At 37.7% G+C, this 21,261-nt stretch overlaps 3 protein-coding genes across 5 annotated transcripts; 1 reads left to right on the plus strand and 2 right to left on the minus strand.

Annotated features, from left to right (window-relative positions):
• Nucleotides 1-2,854: 2,854 nt before the first annotated feature.
• LOC147289246 (Acyl-CoA N-acyltransferases (NAT) superfamily protein) lies at nucleotides 2,855-5,396 on the plus strand. 2 transcript variants are annotated; one of them, XM_086235192.1, is made up of 5 exons: nucleotides 2,855-3,300; nucleotides 3,432-3,484; nucleotides 3,650-3,817; nucleotides 3,932-4,077; nucleotides 5,179-5,396. In XM_086235192.1, the coding sequence occupies exons 1-5, from the start codon at nucleotides 2,962-2,964 to the stop codon at nucleotides 5,244-5,246; spliced, it is 774 nt and encodes a 257-aa protein (XP_086091318.1). In that variant the 5' UTR covers nucleotides 2,855-2,961; the 3' UTR covers nucleotides 5,247-5,396. The 2 variants fall into 2 exon arrangements, with proteins under 2 accessions (XP_086091318.1, XP_086091317.1); XM_086235191.1 differs by lacking the exon at nucleotides 5,179-5,396 and having other exon boundaries at nucleotides 2,856-3,300; nucleotides 3,932-4,497.
• Nucleotides 5,397-5,542: 146 nt separating this feature from the next.
• SDG29 (SET domain group 29) lies at nucleotides 5,543-13,255 on the minus strand. Its single transcript, XM_086235190.1, has 23 exons — nucleotides 11,686-13,255; nucleotides 11,521-11,576; nucleotides 11,221-11,434; nucleotides 11,008-11,136; nucleotides 10,802-10,870; nucleotides 10,633-10,701; nucleotides 10,436-10,527; nucleotides 10,116-10,208; nucleotides 9,782-9,917; nucleotides 9,587-9,692; nucleotides 9,391-9,490; nucleotides 9,126-9,250; nucleotides 8,864-9,009; nucleotides 8,278-8,382; nucleotides 7,922-7,986; nucleotides 7,547-7,760; nucleotides 7,165-7,251; nucleotides 6,983-7,039; nucleotides 6,809-6,898; nucleotides 6,504-6,590; nucleotides 6,227-6,301; nucleotides 5,775-5,875; nucleotides 5,543-5,684 (listed from the first exon to the last, which is right to left on the minus strand). The coding sequence occupies exons 1-23, from the start codon at nucleotides 12,637-12,639 to the stop codon at nucleotides 5,594-5,596; spliced, it is 3,261 nt and encodes a 1,086-aa protein (XP_086091316.1). The 5' UTR covers nucleotides 12,640-13,255; the 3' UTR covers nucleotides 5,543-5,593.
• Nucleotides 13,256-16,442: 3,187 nt separating this feature from the next.
• Nucleotides 16,443-20,970, minus strand: LOC147289248 (CCT motif family protein). Of its 2 annotated transcripts, none has more exons than XR_015121357.1 (4): nucleotides 20,679-20,970; nucleotides 18,454-18,966; nucleotides 17,637-17,842; nucleotides 16,443-16,957 (listed from the first exon to the last, which is right to left on the minus strand). XR_015121357.1 is itself a non-coding variant. In XM_086238197.1 (4 exons), exons 1-4 carry the CDS (start codon nucleotides 20,889-20,891, stop codon nucleotides 16,868-16,870), a joined length of 963 nt encoding a protein of 320 aa, XP_086094323.1. In that variant the 5' UTR covers nucleotides 20,892-20,968; the 3' UTR covers nucleotides 16,443-16,867. The 2 variants fall into 2 exon arrangements, 1 of the variants encoding a protein (XP_086094323.1); XM_086238197.1 differs by having other exon boundaries at nucleotides 17,637-17,783; nucleotides 20,679-20,968.
• Nucleotides 20,971-21,261: the final 291 nt, after the last annotated feature.

Raw genomic sequence — 21,261 nt, forward strand, 5'->3', positions numbered from 1 at the left:
TTGAGATGCCCTAAGAAACGACTTGAGAAACTCTAAGTTATGACTTGAGAAGCATTAAAACATGACTTAAAATATCAGTAGGTACAATTTGAAATGCACCAAGGGTATAAACATTTAAAATCTGTAGAGTTACGAACTAAAATTTTCAACGAACGAATTGAGATGTCCTAAGAAACGACTAGAGATGCACTAAGGAACGACTAGAGATGCTCTAAGGAACGACTAAAGATGTACTAATGTATGACTTGGTAAGCGTCAAAACATGACTTCGAATGTTACTAGGTACAATTTGAAATGCACCAAAGGTATAAACATTTAAAATCTCTCGAGTTACAAACTAAAATTTTCAACGAATAAATTGAGATGCCTTAAGGAACAACTGGAGATGCCTTAAGGAACGACTTGAAAAACTCTAAAGTATGACTTGGGAAGCGTCAAAACATGACTTGAAATGTCACTAGGTACAATTTGAAATGCACCAAGAGTATAAACATTTAAAATATTTCGAGGTACGAACTGAAATTCTCCAGTAACGACTTGGGATGTCCTAAGGAACGACTTAAGAAACTCTAGGGTATGACTTGAGAAGAGTTAAAACATGACTTAGAATGTTAGTAGGTAGAATTTGAAATGCACCAAATGTATAAATATTTAAAATATCTCGAGGTACGAACTAAAATTCTCAAAGAACGACTTGAGATGCCTTAAGGAACGACTTGAGATGCCCTAAGGAACGACTTGAGAAACTCTAGAGCATAACTTAAGAAGCATCAAAACATGACTTGGAATGTCACTAGGTATAATTTGAAATGCACCAAGGGTATAAACATTTAAAATTTCTCGAGTTAGGAAATAAAATTTTCAACGAACAAATTAAGATGCCCTAAGAAACGACTGAAGATGCACTAAGGAATGACTTTAGAAACTCTAAGGTTTGACTTGGGAATCGTCAAAATATGACTTAAAATGTCACTAAGTACAATTTGAAATTACAAAAGGTATAAACATTTAAAATATCAAGAGGTATGAACTGAAATTTTCAAGGAACGACTTTAGTTCCGGACGTTTAAACGCATTGGCGATCAACTCACAAAACCCCAGATTGCAGACAAGTCGACACTGATTGTTCTATAGCCGAAAAAGTTGTGAGAGCTACATGCTTGGGGTAGGCTTCAACGGACCTACCTGTTTCTTTTCGGTTCCCTGGAACGAACTCTAAGTTATAACTTGGGAAGCGTCAAAACATGACTTGGAATGTCAGTAGGTACAATTTGAAATGTACCAATGGTATAAACATTTAAAATCCCTAGAGTTACGAACTAAAATTTTCAACAAACGAATTGAGATACCTTAAGGAACGACTGGAGATGTACTAAGGAACGACTTGAGAAACTCTAAGATATGACTTGGGAAGTGTCAAAACATGACTTGAAATGTCACCAGGTACGATTTGAAATTCACCAAGAGTATAAACATTTAAAATATCTTGAGGTACAAACTAAAATTCTCAAGGAAAGACTTGAGATGCCTTAAGGAACGACTTGAGATGTCCTAAGGAACAACTTGAGAAACTCTAGAGCATGACTTAAGAAGCGTCAAAACATAACTTGGAATGTCACTAGGTATAATTTGAAATGCACCAAGGGTATAAACATTTAAAATTCCTCGAGTTACGAAATAAAATTTTCAACGAACGAATTAAGATACCCTAAGGAACGATTGGAAGATGATGAGATAGAGATGCTTGAGAGTGGAGCAACCTTGACTGTTCCATTGATAGAGCCAAGTCTTGAACAAGGACCAATATGCTGGAGGTAGTGGAACATGAACAAGGCTCAAGGCAAGAAGAGCAGTAAAATGTATGTGTTGAGAACTCAATGGGGTGAGGTTGCTCGGAGAAACGGTCTCGGAAATAGTGATGTAATCCAAGTTTGGTCATTCAGGGCTAATAAGGAAAAGCTTCACTTGGCTCTTGTTTTGGTTAAGAGGGGTGAAAATCAGAATAGTGATGGTAGTGGTGGTAGTGGGTGTAAGAGTAGTGTTCTTGATGGTGAAAAACTGTAATGGTGTGGAAGAGAGGAGAGGTAACAATGGCTTTGAGGACCATCCAAGTACAACAAGCCAGAGCAGCAGTTGGAGGTAAGAATTGAAGCTGTGGACATATAAACAACTCTTTAATTTGTCAGTGAGCACCAGGAAGAAAATTAAGCATTTTGAGGCTCTTAACTTACTTTTTTTGTTGTAGTTTTTGTTTCTAATTCAGTGTTATTAAGCGTTCATGAAGGTTTGATCTTTAATCTAATTGATTAACTTTATGGAGATGGAGTAATTGCTTTATGATGATAAACTCTGCAACTGGTGCTTTTAATTTGGATTAATATACTTTTATGTATATTTCTTTGATCAATTTGGATCCACTCAGATATTAATTCCTTTCAGGAACATCTTGATTATCATGGATTAGTCTATTCTTATTTTCACATTGGATGAGTCTTATTTTATGTTTTCCCTTCTGGTATTCTTAACCTCAATAGTAGGAAATTATAATCTAAAGTTTTTACTTTCTGTTGGTGCAGCATTGAAATTTACTTTCTGTGAACGCAATAAAAGTAAACAAAACAAAAATTGCATATACACTTGTGTCCAACAAAACCTGTAAACTGTCCTTTTCACTCCTTATGTCACTGGCAGTGGAATGTGCTGTCATCAAAGTGGTAGAAGGTATTATTTTATACGTCTATGTGGTGGGCTGAGGTTTTGCCATGTAGCATCTTTATATCTGGCCCAAACCAAACAAGTGGTTATGGCCACTCGTGCCCACATCTTTATCTTTCGCACTAACATTTTTTCATCATTTTTTCCATCTAAACAAACAACAGAAAATATGAAATTGAATGGCATAGAAAACAGATTTCAAAATGTAAGAGTTATAAGGCAGTAATCCATAACAGAGCAATTAATATGGCTCATTTGCTAGCAAGCTACCCCAACATATCTGGAAAACACTGCACAGAAATTTCATATGGGTTTACTCTGTCTAGATCAGCTAGGAAGGCAAATTCCCAAGTGCATTGCTGCAGTAGTTCAACCTCATCAGCTGAGGAAGTGGGGTTTCTGGGGAGTGGAAAGTTTGCTATTGATAGTAAGGGAGAGTTCAAGTATTTGGTGAGTGAGTGTGGTTGGAAGGTCAGGACTTTGTTTAAGAATGGAGATGAGGTGAGAAAGGCAGCTCAAGTTCAAGCTGAAGCATTCCATGAACCTGTGCTTCTCTTCAATGATTTATTCTTCCAATTCTTCCAGGTTTGGTATCCTCTTGCTTTTCTCTTCATTGTTGTTGTTGTTATTGTAATTTTCAGTTTAACTTCCTCTTCATCAAATTCCATCATCATTATCATAATTCATTTTGGTTAATTTGATTGCTGCAACAACAGGCTGAAGTGCTTTCTGGGCTTGTATATAAACTTAGGAACTCACCTCCAGATAGGTAACCAATGTATTTGGAAATTGAAATATATACCACTATATTTTGAACATACATTTAGGATCTTGAGCTTATAGACATGAAAATTGGGCCTAATAATTATGTATTTATGTGGTCCTTCATATAGTTCAGTATTTTGATATAGTATGATCAGACATAATGTACCAGGTATGCCTGTTTGGTTGCTGAGCCAACCACTGACACTTCCAAGTCTAAAGACCTTGTGGGTGTCGTGGATGTCACAGTGTCGAGGGACCATACTGTACTTCAGCACCTCCCACCTGATGCAGAGGAATATCTTTATGTGTCTGGCATAGCTGTTTTGAATAGTTTCAGGTTTATATATGGATACCCAAGTCAATTTCAATGTTTTTCTTTTTTGACTATGCGTTTCTGTTCTCAAATACCAACTTCTTTTTTTTGACAAGAGATTAAATATTTCATGGATAGGAGGAAGAAAGTAGCGACTGTTCTGCTAAAAGCGTGTGACATGCTGTCAGGGGTATGGGGTTACAAGTATCTTGCCCTCCGGGCTTATGAAGATGATTTGGGTGCTCGTAAATTGTACGCGAATGCAGGCTACCAAGTTGTCTCAGGTGATCCCCTATGGATGACTACTTGGATTGGAAGAAAACGCCGCGTTCTCATGATCAAACAGCCTCTTCTAACAACTTAATTACTTGGGGCTTCATATTGTGCATGCACTGATGCACATAAAATAGGATGCATTCATCCTTATATTGTGAATTTGGATCTTTTTTTCATTTTATTTTGGAGGGGGGTGGGGGGGTGTCTGTCTGATTTTAAGGTTTACCCTACCCCATAATTAGACCAATTGCTTCTTTGATTGCTTGATGGGTAACTGTTAGTAAAAATGCTTAAACTAGCAAAACCAAAGATACTTGAAACCAAAGACTAAGTATTTGGTTGCAGTAGCAACAACAAGAGTGAAGCTAAGTAATGGGAGTGCCAATTGAAGAGTTAACGTAGGATCAACTCCTCTGTCTCACTTTCACTAGTCACAAACATAAAAATTAACAATTCTGTGGCCTAAAAGTAATCATCTTTCTTCGTTAAAAGGATCTTTTTGTGAATATGTTACCCTCTTTTTTTATGTTTTGGTAAGGGTTGCAGAACTTGGCACTTTGAGCTGGAAAATTGGTGAAGGAAATATAAGGTAGGAAAGGAATTATAGAGTTCTATACAAAGCTAAAATAAACCCAGTTGGTGATTGGTGTGGATTGTCTAAACAAGAAAGGTTGATAAGAGTTTTAAACACAGTTTGATGAACTCGGCAATACATATGGAAGCACAACACAAAGAAAAAGCAATTAAGGTTGGAGAGCAACGAAAACGCAGATGAAGAAACAACACTGGGGTAGTGGGGTTTGGAGTTGGAGAATCGAAAAGTTGAGGAGCAGTGAGCGAGAAAACCAAGGAGAAAAGGACAAAAAAGATGTTAAAAAAGAACATCAATCAAACAAGGACTCGGTCAACGCCAGCTCATGCTACGTGTCGGACCAGACAACTCTCCCAGAAGAATTACAATGATGATGCTGTTTTCCAAAAGTTTATATTCATCTTCATTTTTCTAGTTTAAATATTTTTTGAATGTTTTATTTGATTTTGCAGAGTGGTATTGCTTGAACTGAACACTGGCACACATAATTTATTATTCAATTTTTTTTTTCTTTTAGGAGGGCAGTTTGAATGGCAAGAACAACTTGCATTATGGGATAGAGGGTGCCCTCCACGACGTTACTAATGAATGAAGAAGATTTGGGGTGTGCAGATCAGACAAAATATACAGAAATGGCCAGCAACCAAAAAGCTTGCAAAAACTATAGCTTTTATTAAGCTTAGAACAAGTTTGTCCAACAAAAATTAAATACACTGATGGATTCCTTTTTCTTTTTTCTTTTTTCTTTTTTCTGTTTCTAGGAAAAATTACAAATTTGGTATTTTATATCAACTGTGAGATCATCCCACAGGTATATGGGGGGGAATGGGTTAGTGAGTTGTTCCTTGCGGAGAAACAATTAATGGCTGCCTGTGCAAACTGAGTGAGTGAGTGAGTGAGAGCGCGAGTATACATCAATGAATCAAATCCTACTAATTCATGAATTTCCGACAGTTGGGAGCTTTACATAGACAAGGCACTTTGAATTCGTCTGGCTCGTTCGGATCAAATAGATAATCATACCTGCCAGAGGCAAACAACAAGAGAATATGCATTGAGACTAGAGTTTCATAAGGAACTGCGTGTGTGAGTGTGAGAGAGAGAGGGGCATACGTTAGCTCGTCCCCGGCAGATACAGTAGTCTTTGCAATAAGTACAATCCGGCTTTCCTCATCACCCACACTCATGATCCTCGCATAGCAATTGGGCATACACTACATCAAATATACACAACACCACAACAGTAAGGATGACCGACAGTATTGGTAGGCTAAGAGAAAAATTCACAACAAAATACTAAAATCCCTAACAAAACAACAATTTCCTGCTTTATATCTGAAACTGCAAATTGATCTATAATTCACAACACTACCAGACAACAGGCTAGAAATGAAGGCTGTCACTATTTCATGAGAAATTCGGGGTATACTTGATTCTAGATTGTGAAGTGTCATGACATCAACGCATAGGCAACGGAATCTATTTGGAGAACAGTAGAGGAGCAAATCATGAAATGAAAGGGCAGCACGTGCCCTAACTAACATTCATCAGTTTGAATGACTTACCGAATGGTTGATCAGGCGTGCTATATTTCCTTTATCAGTGGCATCCACCACAACTTCTTCACTGATCTTAAACAGCTGCAGAGTAAACATTAGCCTTGAGAAAGAATCGAAAAAGGAATGAAAATAGTATAAAAGCTGAAATTCTAGCTGGACAGCGGAGCATGGGAAATTATGTGGCGCACCAGACTTGTTAAAGAAATTCAACACTACAGGTTCCTTTTTTCCTTTATAATTATAAAGGTAATAATTGAAACCACTTGAAAAGTAACCGACTCACATAACAGTCTTTGCCTTCTGATCTATAGCGTGCCTCCCTCAGATCTGCAACACTGCCCCTCACCTGCTCACCACGATATTCAAGAACCTGAAACAGACACATGCTTCTTAGTCCATTGTGTTTTCAAATGCCTTTGAAATAACTAATTTCATACTTTGAATTGAGTGATTTTCTTTCCAATGATTCATTAGACCTAGTATCAGTGGCACAATGAAATAACTTCTCAACATACAAAAGCTGACACTTTACAATTACAGAAAATGATTACAATAGATTATATGTAGTTTAACATTCAGTTTCCGTACCATTTCTCCTTCTTGAATGTTTCTACGTGCAAAGAGACCCCATCCATGTATCCCGGATCTACCAAAGCAAACACGATCATTTTCGGTTCTCTGCAATCAAATACATACACCCAAAAATAATCAAAAATTGAACTAAACATCCAATATTAAATGGAAAATAAGGAAGATATTTGCCTGTAAATGGTAAAGCCGTTCTCTAAAAGACGAAAAAGACTGCGGCTCCTCTACTACCTATTCAAGAAAAAAACAAGCATGTCATCCTGAGATTGATTTATTTGAAATCCAGCATGAAAGGGGATGGAAACGACTATACTATCCCATCTAAGTCTGAATCTCTGATAAGGTAAAAAAATTACTCTGAATGTGTTCAAACTTCGAATTGCTCCCAAGGGATGATGGGAATGCCCCATCACTTGGTGGGAAACGGCTTCTTCTTCTGCTCTCTAGCCATCAGAAAAATAATAGTGGGGATAAGGCTAATTACAAATCTAATGAATTTAACAAAAATATAATGATCTCCATACTGGTCCACCACTTTATGACGTATACATTTTTCTTCCATTTTAGTGGCAGCAGGCACACATAATAAAGAGGCATTTAACTGTCTATTGTCAAATAAAAGGAGAGGAAGAATTCCATTTATACATGAAAGTGCCTAGCTACAGAATTTTTCTAACAGTGACATACTAGGGGAAAATAAACAGTGATACGGAAAAACAAAACATAAAAGTAGAATACCTTCTTGTTATTTTTCAATCTTTTGAATACCCGGCACCTTGCAGCAGAAAACGGTTCTGGCTCAGTAGTTTCAATGGTTGGAACCTCTTCAAGCTGCATTCTATTAGATGAAATTAACCTTGAACCAGGCCTCTTCTTATTTTGTAGATGGCTTTTGGCTGAAATCACACCTGAAGGAGTCTGTATAATTAGGATAGTGTCTGGATTTGGGGCCCTGCACCAAAAATGAAACTGTAGCTTGTGAAGGACAAAGCAGGAATAACTTGTACATGTCCAAGAATGCCATATTCAGAGGCACTAGGACATAGCCACTCTGAGAATGAAGAAGGGGAGGGGGGATGGGGGATTTTAATTGAAAAAATTGAGATTCCACACCTGTGATAAGCACAATAAGAAACCATTTTTGTGATCTGTTTTCCGTTTTTCTCCAAACAGTGCAACTGCATATTAGGGATGCACAAATCAATGCAATCACATATCACTAAATACATAAGTAATCTAATTGACAAGGAGATACATGTAATGGATCCATCCACATAAACCTAAAGATGCAACAACTTTAAAAACCAGAGGCGGCACAAACGAATAAAATATGAACATAATCAAAGGATACACAGAAAATAGAAAGATATTATGGCCGAGGGAAGTCCCAAATCTTTACGGCAAATTCTCCCTCATATATAAATTTTTTTAGCATTAATGAGAACAAACAAAAAGCAAAAAGAACTCACCTCCATGCGATACCCTGCCCTTGATGCACACATTGCATGGTAATAAGTGGAACACTTGCAACATTGTGTGCATGAACCATGAATTTGCTTACAAATAACACAAATCTGGAGGACATGAGGAAAAAAAAAAGGCCTCAGATAGCACCAGCTAAACATGTCAGGAAACGTGCACTAAGATAAAAAAGAAAAGAATAAACCCAACTCAGAATAAATGACAGTGTGTATTCTGGATCATTTCTAGATCCACCATGTAAACGAATTACCAAAAACACAAAGAAGTCCACTCTTTAGATTCAATCAAGATTGCATGTCACTCTCCATATGTTATGGTGCAAAATATTATAAATTTTGTTATCTTTTATCGGTGAAATTAATTATGGATGTGAAGGATTAGGTGTCGATTATTTACAGTATCAATTCACGAGGTTTGAGAATAGAAGTCTTCAATCTTATTTAAAAAAAAAAGCAGTGTTCAAGATTTTTCAAAGTAAATTTCAATGTATATGATGAGATTTATCAAAGGGTTTCATGAATGAATTTGAATTGGAACAGCTAAAAAACAATATACAAGAACAAAAGAATCCACCTTCACAAAAGAATTTGATGGAATACTCAAGATCCCAAGAGCAGGCTCCATCTTTTCATCACTTGCAAAAGAGACTTCAGGTCTGAACCAAGCACATGTAACATGAACCCACAATGTCTCAATATCAGTTGGCTTTAAAGCACCTCCTGTGGGGCAAAAACATAAACAAAATCAGATCAAAGATAAGATCATGTTACCAAAATGAAACTTCATGACATGACTAGTGCATAGCTCAAAAAATCCACTCTAGCCAGAGACTTGCCTTTCACAGGACAGAGGCAACATTCTCGCTTGACTTCAGGTGTTTCACATGCTTTGCAAACCCATGAAGTGAAATCCTGAACATTTCTTGCTCCATAGCATTCTTGATGAACAGCTATTTGACATCTGATTGAAATAAAAACATTAAACATTCAACTGATTTTCATGCCTTTATAACCTATGCAGTCAATAACAGGCATCCAATAGTTGGTCTGGAGTTGTCATGATTTGACAATGAATACTCAGAAAATGAACCCTATTGATACCTGTTGCAGATGATGATCTTGTTGTAGTCATAATCTTCAACCCATCTACATACAGCACATCGTTCTGTAGTCCACTTGGCATGAACAGGTTCATACTTTTCTGTCATAGCAACCAGTGGAATGCAGTTAGTTTACACCAGCTCATCTGGCCACTGAAACGTAAAATTATATGCCCAAAAATAGAAAACAAATGTACCTTGCAAAAAGGTAAGCAACTTCTGCTTTCGTTCTTTAAGAGAAGGTCGCTTGGGAGGTTTGACAGACACGAGAGCATTTGCATGATACTCTGCTAGCTGCAGCATCTGCAAAGTCAAATGAGATTGATTAAGAATATGTGTCTGCATACCATTAAATGGGAAAAAAACCAAGAATCTGAAAGTATAGTACAAACCCATTGTTCCAGTGGCAGTAGAGTATCTTTCACTCTAACACTAGTCCTCCAATTTCTTGATTTGGAACCTGTGTGTCGCTCCCATTCACTAAGTGCTTGCTTTTCTGACCCACAAAACACACACTGACACACAACCCTGAAATGTAAGGAAAAACATGTATATGTATTAGATATTTTCAGATTTCAGATCACAAGAATCATCAAGTTGACTCCCTCCATTAAGGTGAAAAAAGAAAAGAATAAATAATATGAATTCAACCACCAATGCTACTAACAATGTAATTTTTCCAACCAAAAAGGGGGGAAAAAAAAAAAAAGTTGATCTTATGCTTACGAGTGAAGACTTGGAAAATATATGCCTTCCACACCATTGCAGAGAACAGTAACCTTGTTAGGCAGCACCAGTTGACCATCATTTTTATTCCATCTGTGCATCAAAACTCTATGATTATTACGGACAAGGGGGTCAAAAAAATATACCCAATTCATTCATAAAGTGAAAAAGGAGATAATAAACTAATTACTCCAGTCCAAATAAAGAAAGAAAAAACTACTGCTCCTATACGCAATTGGATTAGTTGTGATTGATGATGACAATCACAACACTGAAACATTTGTGTAAATGAAACATAAAAAGGCAGTTTGTAGACTTACTTGACTTTTGGTTGCCCCCTTTCAGAATCTGATAATTCAAAATTAAACTTTGCTTTGCAAGCAGGGCAGTAGTACTCGGTGCCCCCCAAATTCTTCAAAAACGAAATAACATAGTCAGCAAAGAATAGAATATCTTCAAACTCATTATGTAGAATGATGAAAACAACAGTGTCACAAATTCAGTATGATGTATGGACCTTAAAAAGATTGCTTGAAATTTTGTCACATTCTGCATGTACCCACACTTTGCAACCATCACAGCGAACCTGCTCACAAAGAAAAGTTAAAACATTAAATTGCTAAGGAATAGTAGTTCTCTACAAATAGGAATTATTATCACAACCCTAGCATTGTTGGTTTCCTTACCCAACTTCCACTGTCCGAATGATTCCAAATCTTCTTGCATATGCCACAAAAATGTTTTGATTTTGTTAACTGCAATAAGAATGCATGTAATGTGAACAATGCACAATACCCAGAGGATGCCTTAAAACTTTTTTTTTTTTTTTTTACAAGAACAGAAAACTTAAAACTAATATAAGAACACTCAAAACAAGGTAGGTCATACAAACCCTAGCACATGTTTTACAAAGAAATTGGCCTCCAGGAGTTGTAACGTTTATTTTCTTTGTCGTTTTAAAAGGAAGGTTCAAGCCACAGCCTTTGCAGGATCGTGTGTCTTTCTTCTTCCCATATGCATCCTACTCAGAGAAACCATACAGTCAATATTACGTCCTAGCAATTACACAATATAACTGAAAAAAAAGTTCTCTAAGAGAACTTGCCTGGTTCAGAAACTGACAGTCCAGATCATGATTTGAACCAGTAGCCTCTTGAACCCCTCTAAGTAGAGATTCATCATACATTGGGTTCCCAGCTGCCATGTTTATATCTGCTATCAACTTCTCTGTAAACCCTTGTTCCACCAAAAATGCCTCCTCAATTGCCATCTGGAAATCACAAGGCTCGCAGCTGTTCACTTCGGGCTGTGCCTGGAACCTATATCACGCGAAATATTACCTAACCACAAAGGGATTACTAAATTTGTATTTAAACACTATAAAACGACAAGAACCGTTACAAACCTGTCCACATAATCCATAAAGGGAAAAATCATCCCCCGTTTAACCCAAGCATAATCCTGCTCACGATCACACAAAATATTATAATAAATGGTCACACTCTTCTAAACATTAAGATAACACAAGTCCATAAATGCAGATAAACTCCATATAGAAAGTAATTCATACCCTTTGATTCTCATTCCCAGAGTACCCAAAGAACATCACACAAGCTGCATCAGGTATGCAAGCCCTCAAAACTAGCTCAGGCGCTTGCGACATTGGATCGATAACAATGGCAGGCCAGAAAGGCTCCTTTTTCCCTGGCTTCGCCCACACTGTATCACCCGAATAAAAGTCTTCGGGTCCATACAACCCGTCTTTCCTCTCACCATTCTGCTTTGAAATCCTCACCGCACCCACTAAATCCTCTTGTTCATCCGTTTCCGCAACTGGACACTTGTCATCTTCAACCAATTGTTCATGCACCGACGTGAGTGTACTCCACGAGCTCGAATACTTCCTAATGCTAAAACTCTTAAACGGCGCACACCCTTCTTCCTCCTCTCCTTCCTCTTCTTCACACAATACCGAATGCTTCTTACTGTTATATCCAATTCTCTCTTCATTTCGTATCTTCTTTGCATTTTGGCTACCTAGTTTGGGGGTTTTAAAGCTAGTTTTCTCTTTCTTACACTCAACAATCTCATCATCAAAACTATAATCACGCAAACTAGTCTTACTTTCTTTCTTCCAATTCTCAATAACCGAGTCATTAAACCGAGAAGGGAGTACCTGAACTCGGCCCCTCGAAGTTCTCACCAGGGGCGGCCGCGGAACCTCCGCCTTCCGGTTCGTCTTTGCTTTTGCAGATTCTCTGTTCATCGATTTCGACTCCACCTCGGGGGAGCACGAGACCTCGGTGCACCACGAAGCAGAGAAGCCCTTCTCCGAGCCGAGCAAACCACGAAAGCTCACAGGGATAATACCCGCGGCGACCTCGCCAAGTAGATTGAGAGGGTAATACCCATTACTCTTCCTCTTCTTCCGAGCCGAGCTATCGTCGTCCTCACCCGCTGAGTCACCGACTTTGCACCGTTTCAGACTCGGCATTTGGGATTTCAGGTTCTTCTTGATTATCATTCTCACGGAAATTCAGAAACCCCACGAATCTCCGATTCCCATAAACCGAAGAAATCTCAGTTCCACACAATACCCATAAACCCCTTTTGATTCACATCAAAAGCCCAATTCTCAGAATACCAATAAACCCTAATTCCTAATTGGATTCGTAAAACAGAGCAACTGAAACGATAACGACTGGTACAGAATTTTGTCCCAGAAGACAAACAGAAAGTTAGGAGAGATAGAGTGTGAGAAATAGAGGGAAATTTGAGCAAAGAGAATGCTCGATAATTAGATAAAAAGGATCGAAATTCACGGAAGAGTTGGACGGAGAAATAGGGATCTATTCAGGAAGTTTCTCTCCAACTGCTTCAGAGCACAGAAAGAGAGAGAATGTAATGTAATTATGTTGAACAGCAAGATAAAATAGTAAAATTCGAGTCATGGAAATTCTCCCTTTTATTTTTCTGTGTGAAAACTTTGAGAGAGAGAGAGAGAGAGAGAGAGAGAGAGAGGAATAGGTCAGGTGACAGAGTATCGAAGAGAGGAGAGAGAGAGAGAGAAGAGGTCGGCGTTATCTTGCATAAGTGTTATATTAGAGAGTAAGATGTGTATGAGAGAGAGGGATAGGGGCTAACGTGCGCCTTACGTGTTTAGAGCACAATTCTTCTGGCAAGGTCATGGGTATGGTGGTCATGAACAATCTGGTACATAGTAACATTCTTTCTTGGGCTGGGTTTTTTCATATTTATTTTGTGAGTCATTATCGATTTTTGGTGGTCGCTATGGTTTTTTTAGCAGAGGGACAGAGACATAGTGCAACGTTTGTTCCAAGTTTCAAACCTTAGTTCCAACAAAGTTGGAAACTTCAAACTATAATGTGCTATCCAATTTCTATGTTTGTGCTTTTGTTTTGATTTGGGTTATGTGAAGCTTGAATTAAATTGACCATATTTCGTAAAGTTAGTACCATGTTTAATTAAATTTCTTGGCGGTCGTCGATTTGTGATGGGCTTTTGTTGTTTTGGAACGAGAAGCTTAAATTGGCTGAAGGTTACCGGTGGTAGTCGACAGTGTGAAATTATTTCCACATTTATTTGGGTTGGGAATGTATTGGGCAGATTCACTGTTAATGGGTTTGATTCAAAAATAGTTGTAGAAAAATTTCTGCAACTTGGGTTGCAACTTGTAAGAGGTTGGTGTTCATCGGAGCAATAGGCGGCAAGCATAGATGGAATTTTAAAAATTCTTAAAACTTTTTTTTTGTGGGTGATGTTGTTTTTTTCCTGATGGTTTTCCACTGTAATGGATAGGATAATTAGGATTCATAGGGTTTGAAGTGCAAACTTCACCGATGGAAATCAAGAATTTTCCCACCAATTTCTTAAGAGGGTTATTTTGGGTAAATTAATGTTGGTTGTCCTGCTAACAGGGTCACTGTTTCCGTTATGGTATCTAATTTGTATAAATTATAATTAGATTAGAGTTTTGCTTTTTGGTTGTTGGACCAAATTCTATGTTCAGAACTCTACGACTTATCGGTTGACTAGTACAAATTTGTGGAAAAGGATCTTTGTGAGCCTTATTTCCATTTTATGTTTATTTGTTAAAAAAAGAAACTTTCTGAATTCGTAGAAGATGACCACGACTTGACTGTGTGTTGTACTGTTGTGGTATTATGGAATTGCAAGGGGGTGGGTTTTAGTTTTGGGTTGAAAGTCCTCTGTTTCTGAATTTGAAGAGTACTCATGGCCTGCGTCTATGTCATTCTCGGGCCCAAATGAAAATTGACACAAGTCTGTCCCAATGATGGGGTCTTTCAACTTAAGAATTGGTGGGTATTTTTGGTGGATGAGTTTTGAAAATAAACAAAGTTCAGATGAAAGTGTGAGCATTTCATTTTTGGGAGGTCAACCCCATCAAGAAGAAAATGATGGCTAAAGATGGCTTTTTTTCTTTCGGATTTTATATTTTTTTAATTGCTTATGATGGTCATGGGCATCAGGACATGCCCTAATTTGGAGTGGCAAGTTGGATCACGTGAATATATGAAGCTTGTTGGTGTCTTATCCTCTGTTATAATATGTTAAAGTTGAAAGGTCAACGTGCAGAGTACAAATCATTCATAAGGTTTTGAGGTGAAAGTAGTTGCAATAATGCAATCATATATATATATATATGTGTGTGTGTGTGTGTGTGTGTGTGTGTGTGTGTGTGGAGGTTGATGGCTTATGAGTTATGGCTATGGTGTTTGAGCAAAGAGATGGTGCATAGTGTTGTTCCAAGAATGTTGGAGTTCTGGGGTGCTATAGAAATGTTCCTTTTGGGTTATGTTTGGTTCAGTCATTTTACACTAGAAGGTTCAGCTTATGTTGGACTCATGTCTCTCTTTCTCTCTCTCTCTAAGGGGCAATTTGGGTAGCTTGGTGACAAATGGGTCTTTTAAACTCACTCTGTTGTCTTGGCTTATGTTACAAAGAGAAGAGGTAGATGATGAGGATGAAGCCGCATTAGAGCAACTGTGACTTGGAAGATGGGTTTGGGACAAAAGTAGTCTAAATTAATACCAAAAACAAGGCATGCTTTGTTTTGTCACAAATGCGTTTGGCTGTGGGACCCAAAGCTCAGGCTCTCATCTGTGACTGTTAGATTTATGATTGCACTAAATGAGAGGAGCCCTCGGTTCCCTTTTTGGCTTAATTTGGAGGATGTTTGGTTGATAGTCATGTGTCATAGAATGCCCTGATTTGGTGTATTATTTGTGGGTTGACGCATGTCAACTTTGCTAGTAAGGGATAAGAGTACAGTCTAAGGTTGTGAGCATAAAGTTGCAATCTGGTAGAAGAGAGCCAGGATAGTGAGTTTTATGGTGGTGGTAAATGGTCTTAGACAGAGATGGAGTTGGCTGAAGAAGGTTGCAATATTGTTGAACAATGGAAATCAACAATTTTTTTCTTTATATATATTTTTTTGTTTCATTTCCATCAAATACTTTTTGGGTGGGAATGTGGGATCCATCAGAAATAGAATGTTAATTAAATCTTCAGAGTAGTTAATCCAAGGCAAGACAGTACCAGTAAAATTTTGGATGAATCATGCAATTAAAGATAATGAATGAATGATTTTCCAGCTAATCTGCGAAGCTTTCTTCTTGTTGTAGCCTTTACCCTGTGATTATTTCGGTAGTCCAAGTTTGGAGTGGATGACAGGAAATTGTGTTTCTGCTCCTTTGGAATATATGGAATCACAGGAATGATTGTGTGGAAGCAAGGTTCCTGCTTTGAGCCGAGTGCAGATTGTGTGCGCTGCCTTATCCTTTTTGCAGGAATTCATATTCACCAGCCCCGTTCCAAAAGTATCTCCCATTGCCGTTGTCCGAGCTTGAGTTCTTTCAAGCTCAATTTCGACGGGGCCTTCTATGCTTATAGCAATGCTGAAGGTGTGGTGGTCATCGATGATAAAAGTAATTTTGTGGCGGGGTTGGCTATAGGGGTGGCTTCTGCTGTTAATGTTAATCATGTTGAGGCATTGGCGATGATGAAAGGTTTAAAGCTGCAGCAAGTGCTTTCTTTTAGTCCTGTATGTGTGGTGGGTGACTCCTTACATGTCATAACAGTTTCTAAGGGTCACAACGTTTTCCCTTCTTGAGGGTCTGTTTGATATATGCTTTTCAGTCCAGTCTTTTAGGGGGATTTTTATATCTCATATTTCTCGTCAAGCCAAATAGCCATTTCTGTGTGCTAAATCTTAAGTTCAGATGCAGTTAAACCAGTATCATAGCTTCCACCATACCATATGCATACCATATGCATACTCAGTGATAAAAACAATATATGATGGTCTCTGGCCTCCTCACTCAATGTCATAATTTTTCATTGTTACCGTTTGTTCACTGGAAGCACCGCTGCACCAGTGGAGGGACCACAAGATTGCCATTTCATAACATACTTAATATGAACAAGTACAACTGTTTGGTTCCCCGATTATTTAACATACCCTATTTACATCTGTAATTGGCCATGTAGGTCTAGAGAAGAGGTTATTACAGTAGATAGAGAAGAGGTTATTACAGAAGATAGAGATTCATATACTTGGTAGGGTTTGGGGGTCTGGTTTATTGAGCGATACCTAAACTGAGTCCAAGTCTAATTGCCAGGCTTACACTACTACTGATCTCTTCCATTACATCATTCATTGGACCTAGCTACTTCCATTCCTACATTCTTCTTGGTATTTAAGTCAACAGTTATTGCCTCTTGCCATAAGATTCTTCAGTCTTTGCGAACCTTCCACGGATCCTCGGCTGGTTGTCTGCAAGAGCCTTCCTGCATGCATACTGAAAGAAATAATTTCATTAGTTTCGGACCTTCAGTAAGGTATCAGCTAAAGGCTGAAGCCAGTACATGGAAAACTAGTGGTTATGAAAATTAAGAATTCTTTTCTGCCAAGAAAAGCATGCTATGAAAGTAGTCATATTCTGTTTGACATCGTTCCAATTAGGACAGCAAGAGATACTATGGCTTTTAATATGGTTAAAATATAACCTTGGGGGTCAACCGGTGTTGGTAATAGCTACTTTAGAGTATATATTGCAGCTTTTTGAATCTAAGCTATTAACAAGACAGGAAATTATCCATGTATATAGATCTAACAACCAACCCCGTTTCAACAGCCCCAAAAATACACCAGTCAGTCCTCATAGAAAACCCAACGAACATCTAACGCAAAAGACATGAACATTAGTAGGTCCCTGAAGCATTTGGCAAAGGTGAAATGTTCTTTAGGTCATTGATTAAAAAAAAGGGCAATGCCAGTTCACTATGCCAACCATCTAATAACAAGGATTTTGAGTGTGCATCGGATGGGAATAGCATTCAGGAGACAAATGTTGAATTGGTACATGGCTATGTAGTCCTGAATTTTGACTGTATCTAGCTCAGATAAGTGTCTGCAGAAAGTATTTACTAAGTATAATAGTAATGAGTCTATAGCAACAATATTGATCAAGATTTTACCTTGATTTTCCTGCCGAAGTTCCTCTTTGTCTTCTTGTTCCGATATCTTGAAAGCTTTTCCCTACGTTCTTCAGTGGTACAGTTGCTGATAACTATGGGCCGCTCAAGGGAAGAATGGGCGAGGCTTATGGTTCCGTTACCAAGAGTCTGTCATAAAAATTCAGTATCAATGACCCAGCCCATCCTGTGAAAATGGCCAGACATGTCTAAACATTTCTCAGTCCAGCAGACTTTGTTACAAAGCCAATAAATGCTTAGTGCTTGATTGCAAATAAATGAAATTATCAATGGGTTGGCCAAAAAAAAAAAATTTTGAGAGAGATACTATCTCTGAAATGATTCCCTGATTTCTAGACATGGTGTCATGAGATTCACAGACATCAGTCGCATAAATGCATCAGTCTCTTACTGAAAGATTCCCGTTGGTTATCTTGCAAGAATTTGTATGCACCATAGGAAACTTGCAATTTCAACCGCAAGCTTTAGTCAATAGATGTGTCTTACTGTGAAGGTGGTTTTTAATAGACTGAAAGATATGGTAAGTCATGGCGGTCTTGTTGTTATCGGCAGTCTAAATGCTATGATAGAAGGATTTAATTGTTTTGTTCATATGAGAAACATAGGACTGCCAGATGTCCATTAAAATATCAGGGTCTCCTTTTCATCATTTTATGCCTTTCTTTAATTCATAACCTCTTCTCTACGTAATTGCTGTGGTATAGATAGGTGCTGTTTTTAATTTCTGTAAGAATTTAAATATTTTTAATTCTCACAAATACATAACATAAAATAATAATGTAAACTAGTTATGTCTGACCTTAATATCTCCTTCACTAAATGCCCTCCGAATCCCATAAACAGCACCAAAATCCATTCCAGGAAAATCCAGAAAACTCGGCTTCGTTGAAGCTCCATGCACCCACTCCATTGAGCTTAAGCATCCTGAGCTGACACTTTTCTGGAATGGTATGTCACGAAGTGGTTTGCTTTCTTGAATTTGATTTCGATCCATGCTCAAAGCAGGAATTTTGATATCTAGGACCTCACTAGAAGATCCTTCTAGTGATATCATGGATGCCTCTTTATCTAGGAGATCCTTCTCATAGAAGACCTCGCTCAAAAGCTGCTCACTTTGAAGTGATTCAATGTCTGAAACCTTGAGTCCTTGAGGAGAGATGACATCTTCCCCACAGGATATCATCGAAATGGCTGCTGTCATGGGATCAGGGCCCATGGCTGGTTCTTCAATGATAGGCTCTGGAGCTTTAAATAGATCCCATTCTCCTCCCAGGTCATATTCTGATATCATGGAGGCCTCAACAAGGTTATTCTGCATAAGGAAAAACAAAATTAGCATACACAGAGATTCAATGGAAACTTCAGCAATGATAGTCTCATGCCAGGATGTGTAGAACCATTGAGAGTATAAAATTTATTTTCAGTTCCCATTAGCCAGATAGTAGAAAATTTGAACAAATATCAACTTCTATTGGCAACAAGCTTGAACAAGACCAAACAGAAGCATCTAACTTTGCAATGTGAAGGCCATATTGTGGACTGCCATATTGATCAACTATAGAGTAAATCAAATATGAAATTAATTGTGGCAAAGTAACAGTACCTAAAATTCAGACCAAAATAAACAACAAGTGGAAGTTCTCAAAGTTAGAGCACTCATCAATAGAAATGGGCCCTAAAGAAATTGCTAATTCTGAGAATCTCACATGAATTGTCAAGAAGATGAGTTCTTCTTTCTTTTATCACTTAGGAGCAGTGCAAGATGAAAGTCTCATGCACGGTTTTGAATGAGAGAAAGAACTGAGGAATCCTCTTTTCGACTCTGACTCTCCCACTACATCACCTATTTTATACAAAAGCAGAACTCCACGGCAAAAGTAATTTTTCTTTTTCCTAGCCTTCTCCAAAAGTATAGTTTTAACACCAAAGTTCCATAAACATTAAGGAGAAGATGAACTGTTTCTCTTTTCTTTATCTTTTTCTCACTCAAAAGAAAAAAACAAAATGTATCTTTTCCTTCTTTAGCATTAGTGTGAAAGGGGTGGGTGAGAAAGCAAAAATTCCTACTGCAAGCATCACACCAGAGAAAGAGAAAACTTATAGAAGACTGAAGACGTAACTATGAAAACGTTTCCAATTATACAACTATCCCTTTTTATCCTTTTCCAGATCCAGCACATAAAGCTAGCTCCAGCTGTTCCCATACGTATTCCCTGAGAAAATAAGAACAAGAGAAGGATCGAGATCTTTTTTCTTTTTTCTTTTTCCTTTTTCCTTTTAGCTTTTCATTTTGTCAAAACCCAGATACCATCAAAAATTAAAAACATCTGCAGTGTTTTGGATTGAAAGAAATGGAGAGAATCTCAGGCTCGGATAGTTATTAAATGTGGAGAGAAACAGAGATAATTGACTAATTTCTGTCGGCCCACTTTTTTTTCTCTCTCTCCAAAAAGTAGAGATATTTGGTGAAAGAAAGATATTTATGTGTTGTTTGATTGTTAACTGTTCCAAATTTACTATCAATTAGAGATTTTCTCTCCGTGAATTTTCTGTTCATCCAAACACGAATAAGAGTAACTAAAAATCTTGTCTTTTTCTTCTCTTCTTCTCTACCTGACTTAAATTCACAGACACGGAACGTTCACAAATTTTACATTTTCCCCCTTATTTTCTCAGCAACCAAACAGGGGATTGGATGAAAAATTAGACCAATAAACATAAAAATGTCAAAAATTTGAACTTTGATTTACAGTAGAACTGAACCAAAGTAAATTAGTCCACAAATAGTCCCATTTTCTCAACAAACAAACAGAGGGTTATTGATATCTTAGACAGAGTACATAGTAAAGCCGAGAGAGTAAGCCAAATCCACAACTTTCTACTTAGTCAGCTCAAACCCATCTTAGAACTAATCAAATCAATGCAGATCGAGCTAATCCACAAGAAAATGAACACAAAGATTACAGAATTGATGATAATTCACAAATATACACATATGTATGTGTAGAAAGAGAAAGAGAGTACCATTGAAGCATTGGACTTCTGGGCTCTGCAGAACTCCTCCAGTTGCTGAAATTCTTGAGGAGAATTCTGGAAATAAGGGAACAAAAGCCCAGTCTCTGCATACATTTCTTGCTCTCTGAAACCCAAAAGTCTGAAATAGAAATAGAGGTCACTAATATAACTTCCCAAACCCCAAAACCAGAGCAACAGGAGCACACTGAAACAACAGAGCATCCAAATTGCATAGAAATATAGAAAGAAAGTGTGGTTTGTTCTGGGTTTGGGGATTTTAAGCTAGTAGGAGGAGAGAGAATTTAAATGAATAATAATGAGTGGGAGTACTAGTATTAAGTAATATTGGGAGTAATGATGTCATATAATAAAGACAAACAAGGGAAAAGGACACAATCATTATTATAATGCACCTGTCCCCATGTCCTTATCATGCTCCCTTTTTAATATATTATTTTATTGTTTTTAATAATACTTAATTGTCCAATATAATGTTATTATATTGCAATTTGCACAGAGTGAGGTGAGTTGCACCAAGCCAAAAACTGTGGAGTGTACATGTTTGTGGGCTGGACTGGACTGTGGTCATCAA

Source organism: Dryas octopetala, chromosome 3 (assembly GCF_963921425.1).
Source record: "Dryas octopetala chromosome 3, drDryOcto1.1, whole genome shotgun sequence".
Lineage (NCBI taxonomy): Eukaryota > Viridiplantae > Streptophyta > Magnoliopsida > Rosales > Rosaceae > Dryas > Dryas octopetala.

Bases quoted from the DNA above. Each gene is read 5' to 3' on its own strand.
- LOC147289248 (XM_086238197.1), bottom strand. From the start codon at position 20,891: ATGCTCTGTTGTTTCAGTGTGCTCCTGTTGCTCTGGTTTTGGGGTTTG. The intron at 17,784-18,453 runs GTCAGACATAAC...TTTTTATGACAG, and splicing joins TTAGTGAAGGAGATATTAAG to ACTCTTGGTAACGGAACCAT. The intron at 16,958-17,636 runs GTAAAATCTTGA...TATTTCTTTCAG, and splicing joins ACTTCGGCAGGAAAATCAAG to TATGCATGCAGGAAGGCTCT.
- SDG29 (XM_086235190.1), bottom strand. From the start codon at position 12,639: ATGATAATCAAGAAGAACCTGAAATCCCAAATGCCGAGTCTGAAACGG. The intron at 11,435-11,520 runs GTTTGTAACGGT...CGCGTGATATAG, and splicing joins TTTATGGATTATGTGGACAG to GTTCCAGGCACAGCCCGAAG. The intron at 7,761-7,921 runs GTGTGGAATCTC...TTTTTGGTGCAG, and splicing joins TCTTATTGTGCTTATCACAG to GGCCCCAAATCCAGACACTA.
- LOC147289246 (XM_086235191.1), top strand. From the start codon at position 2,962: ATGGCTCATTTGCTAGCAAGCTACCCCAACATATCTGGAAAACACTGC. The intron at 3,301-3,431 runs GTTTGGTATCCT...CTGCAACAACAG, and splicing joins TATTCTTCCAATTCTTCCAG to GCTGAAGTGCTTTCTGGGCT. The intron at 3,818-3,931 runs GTTTATATATGG...TTTCATGGATAG, and splicing joins GCTGTTTTGAATAGTTTCAG to GAGGAAGAAAGTAGCGACTG.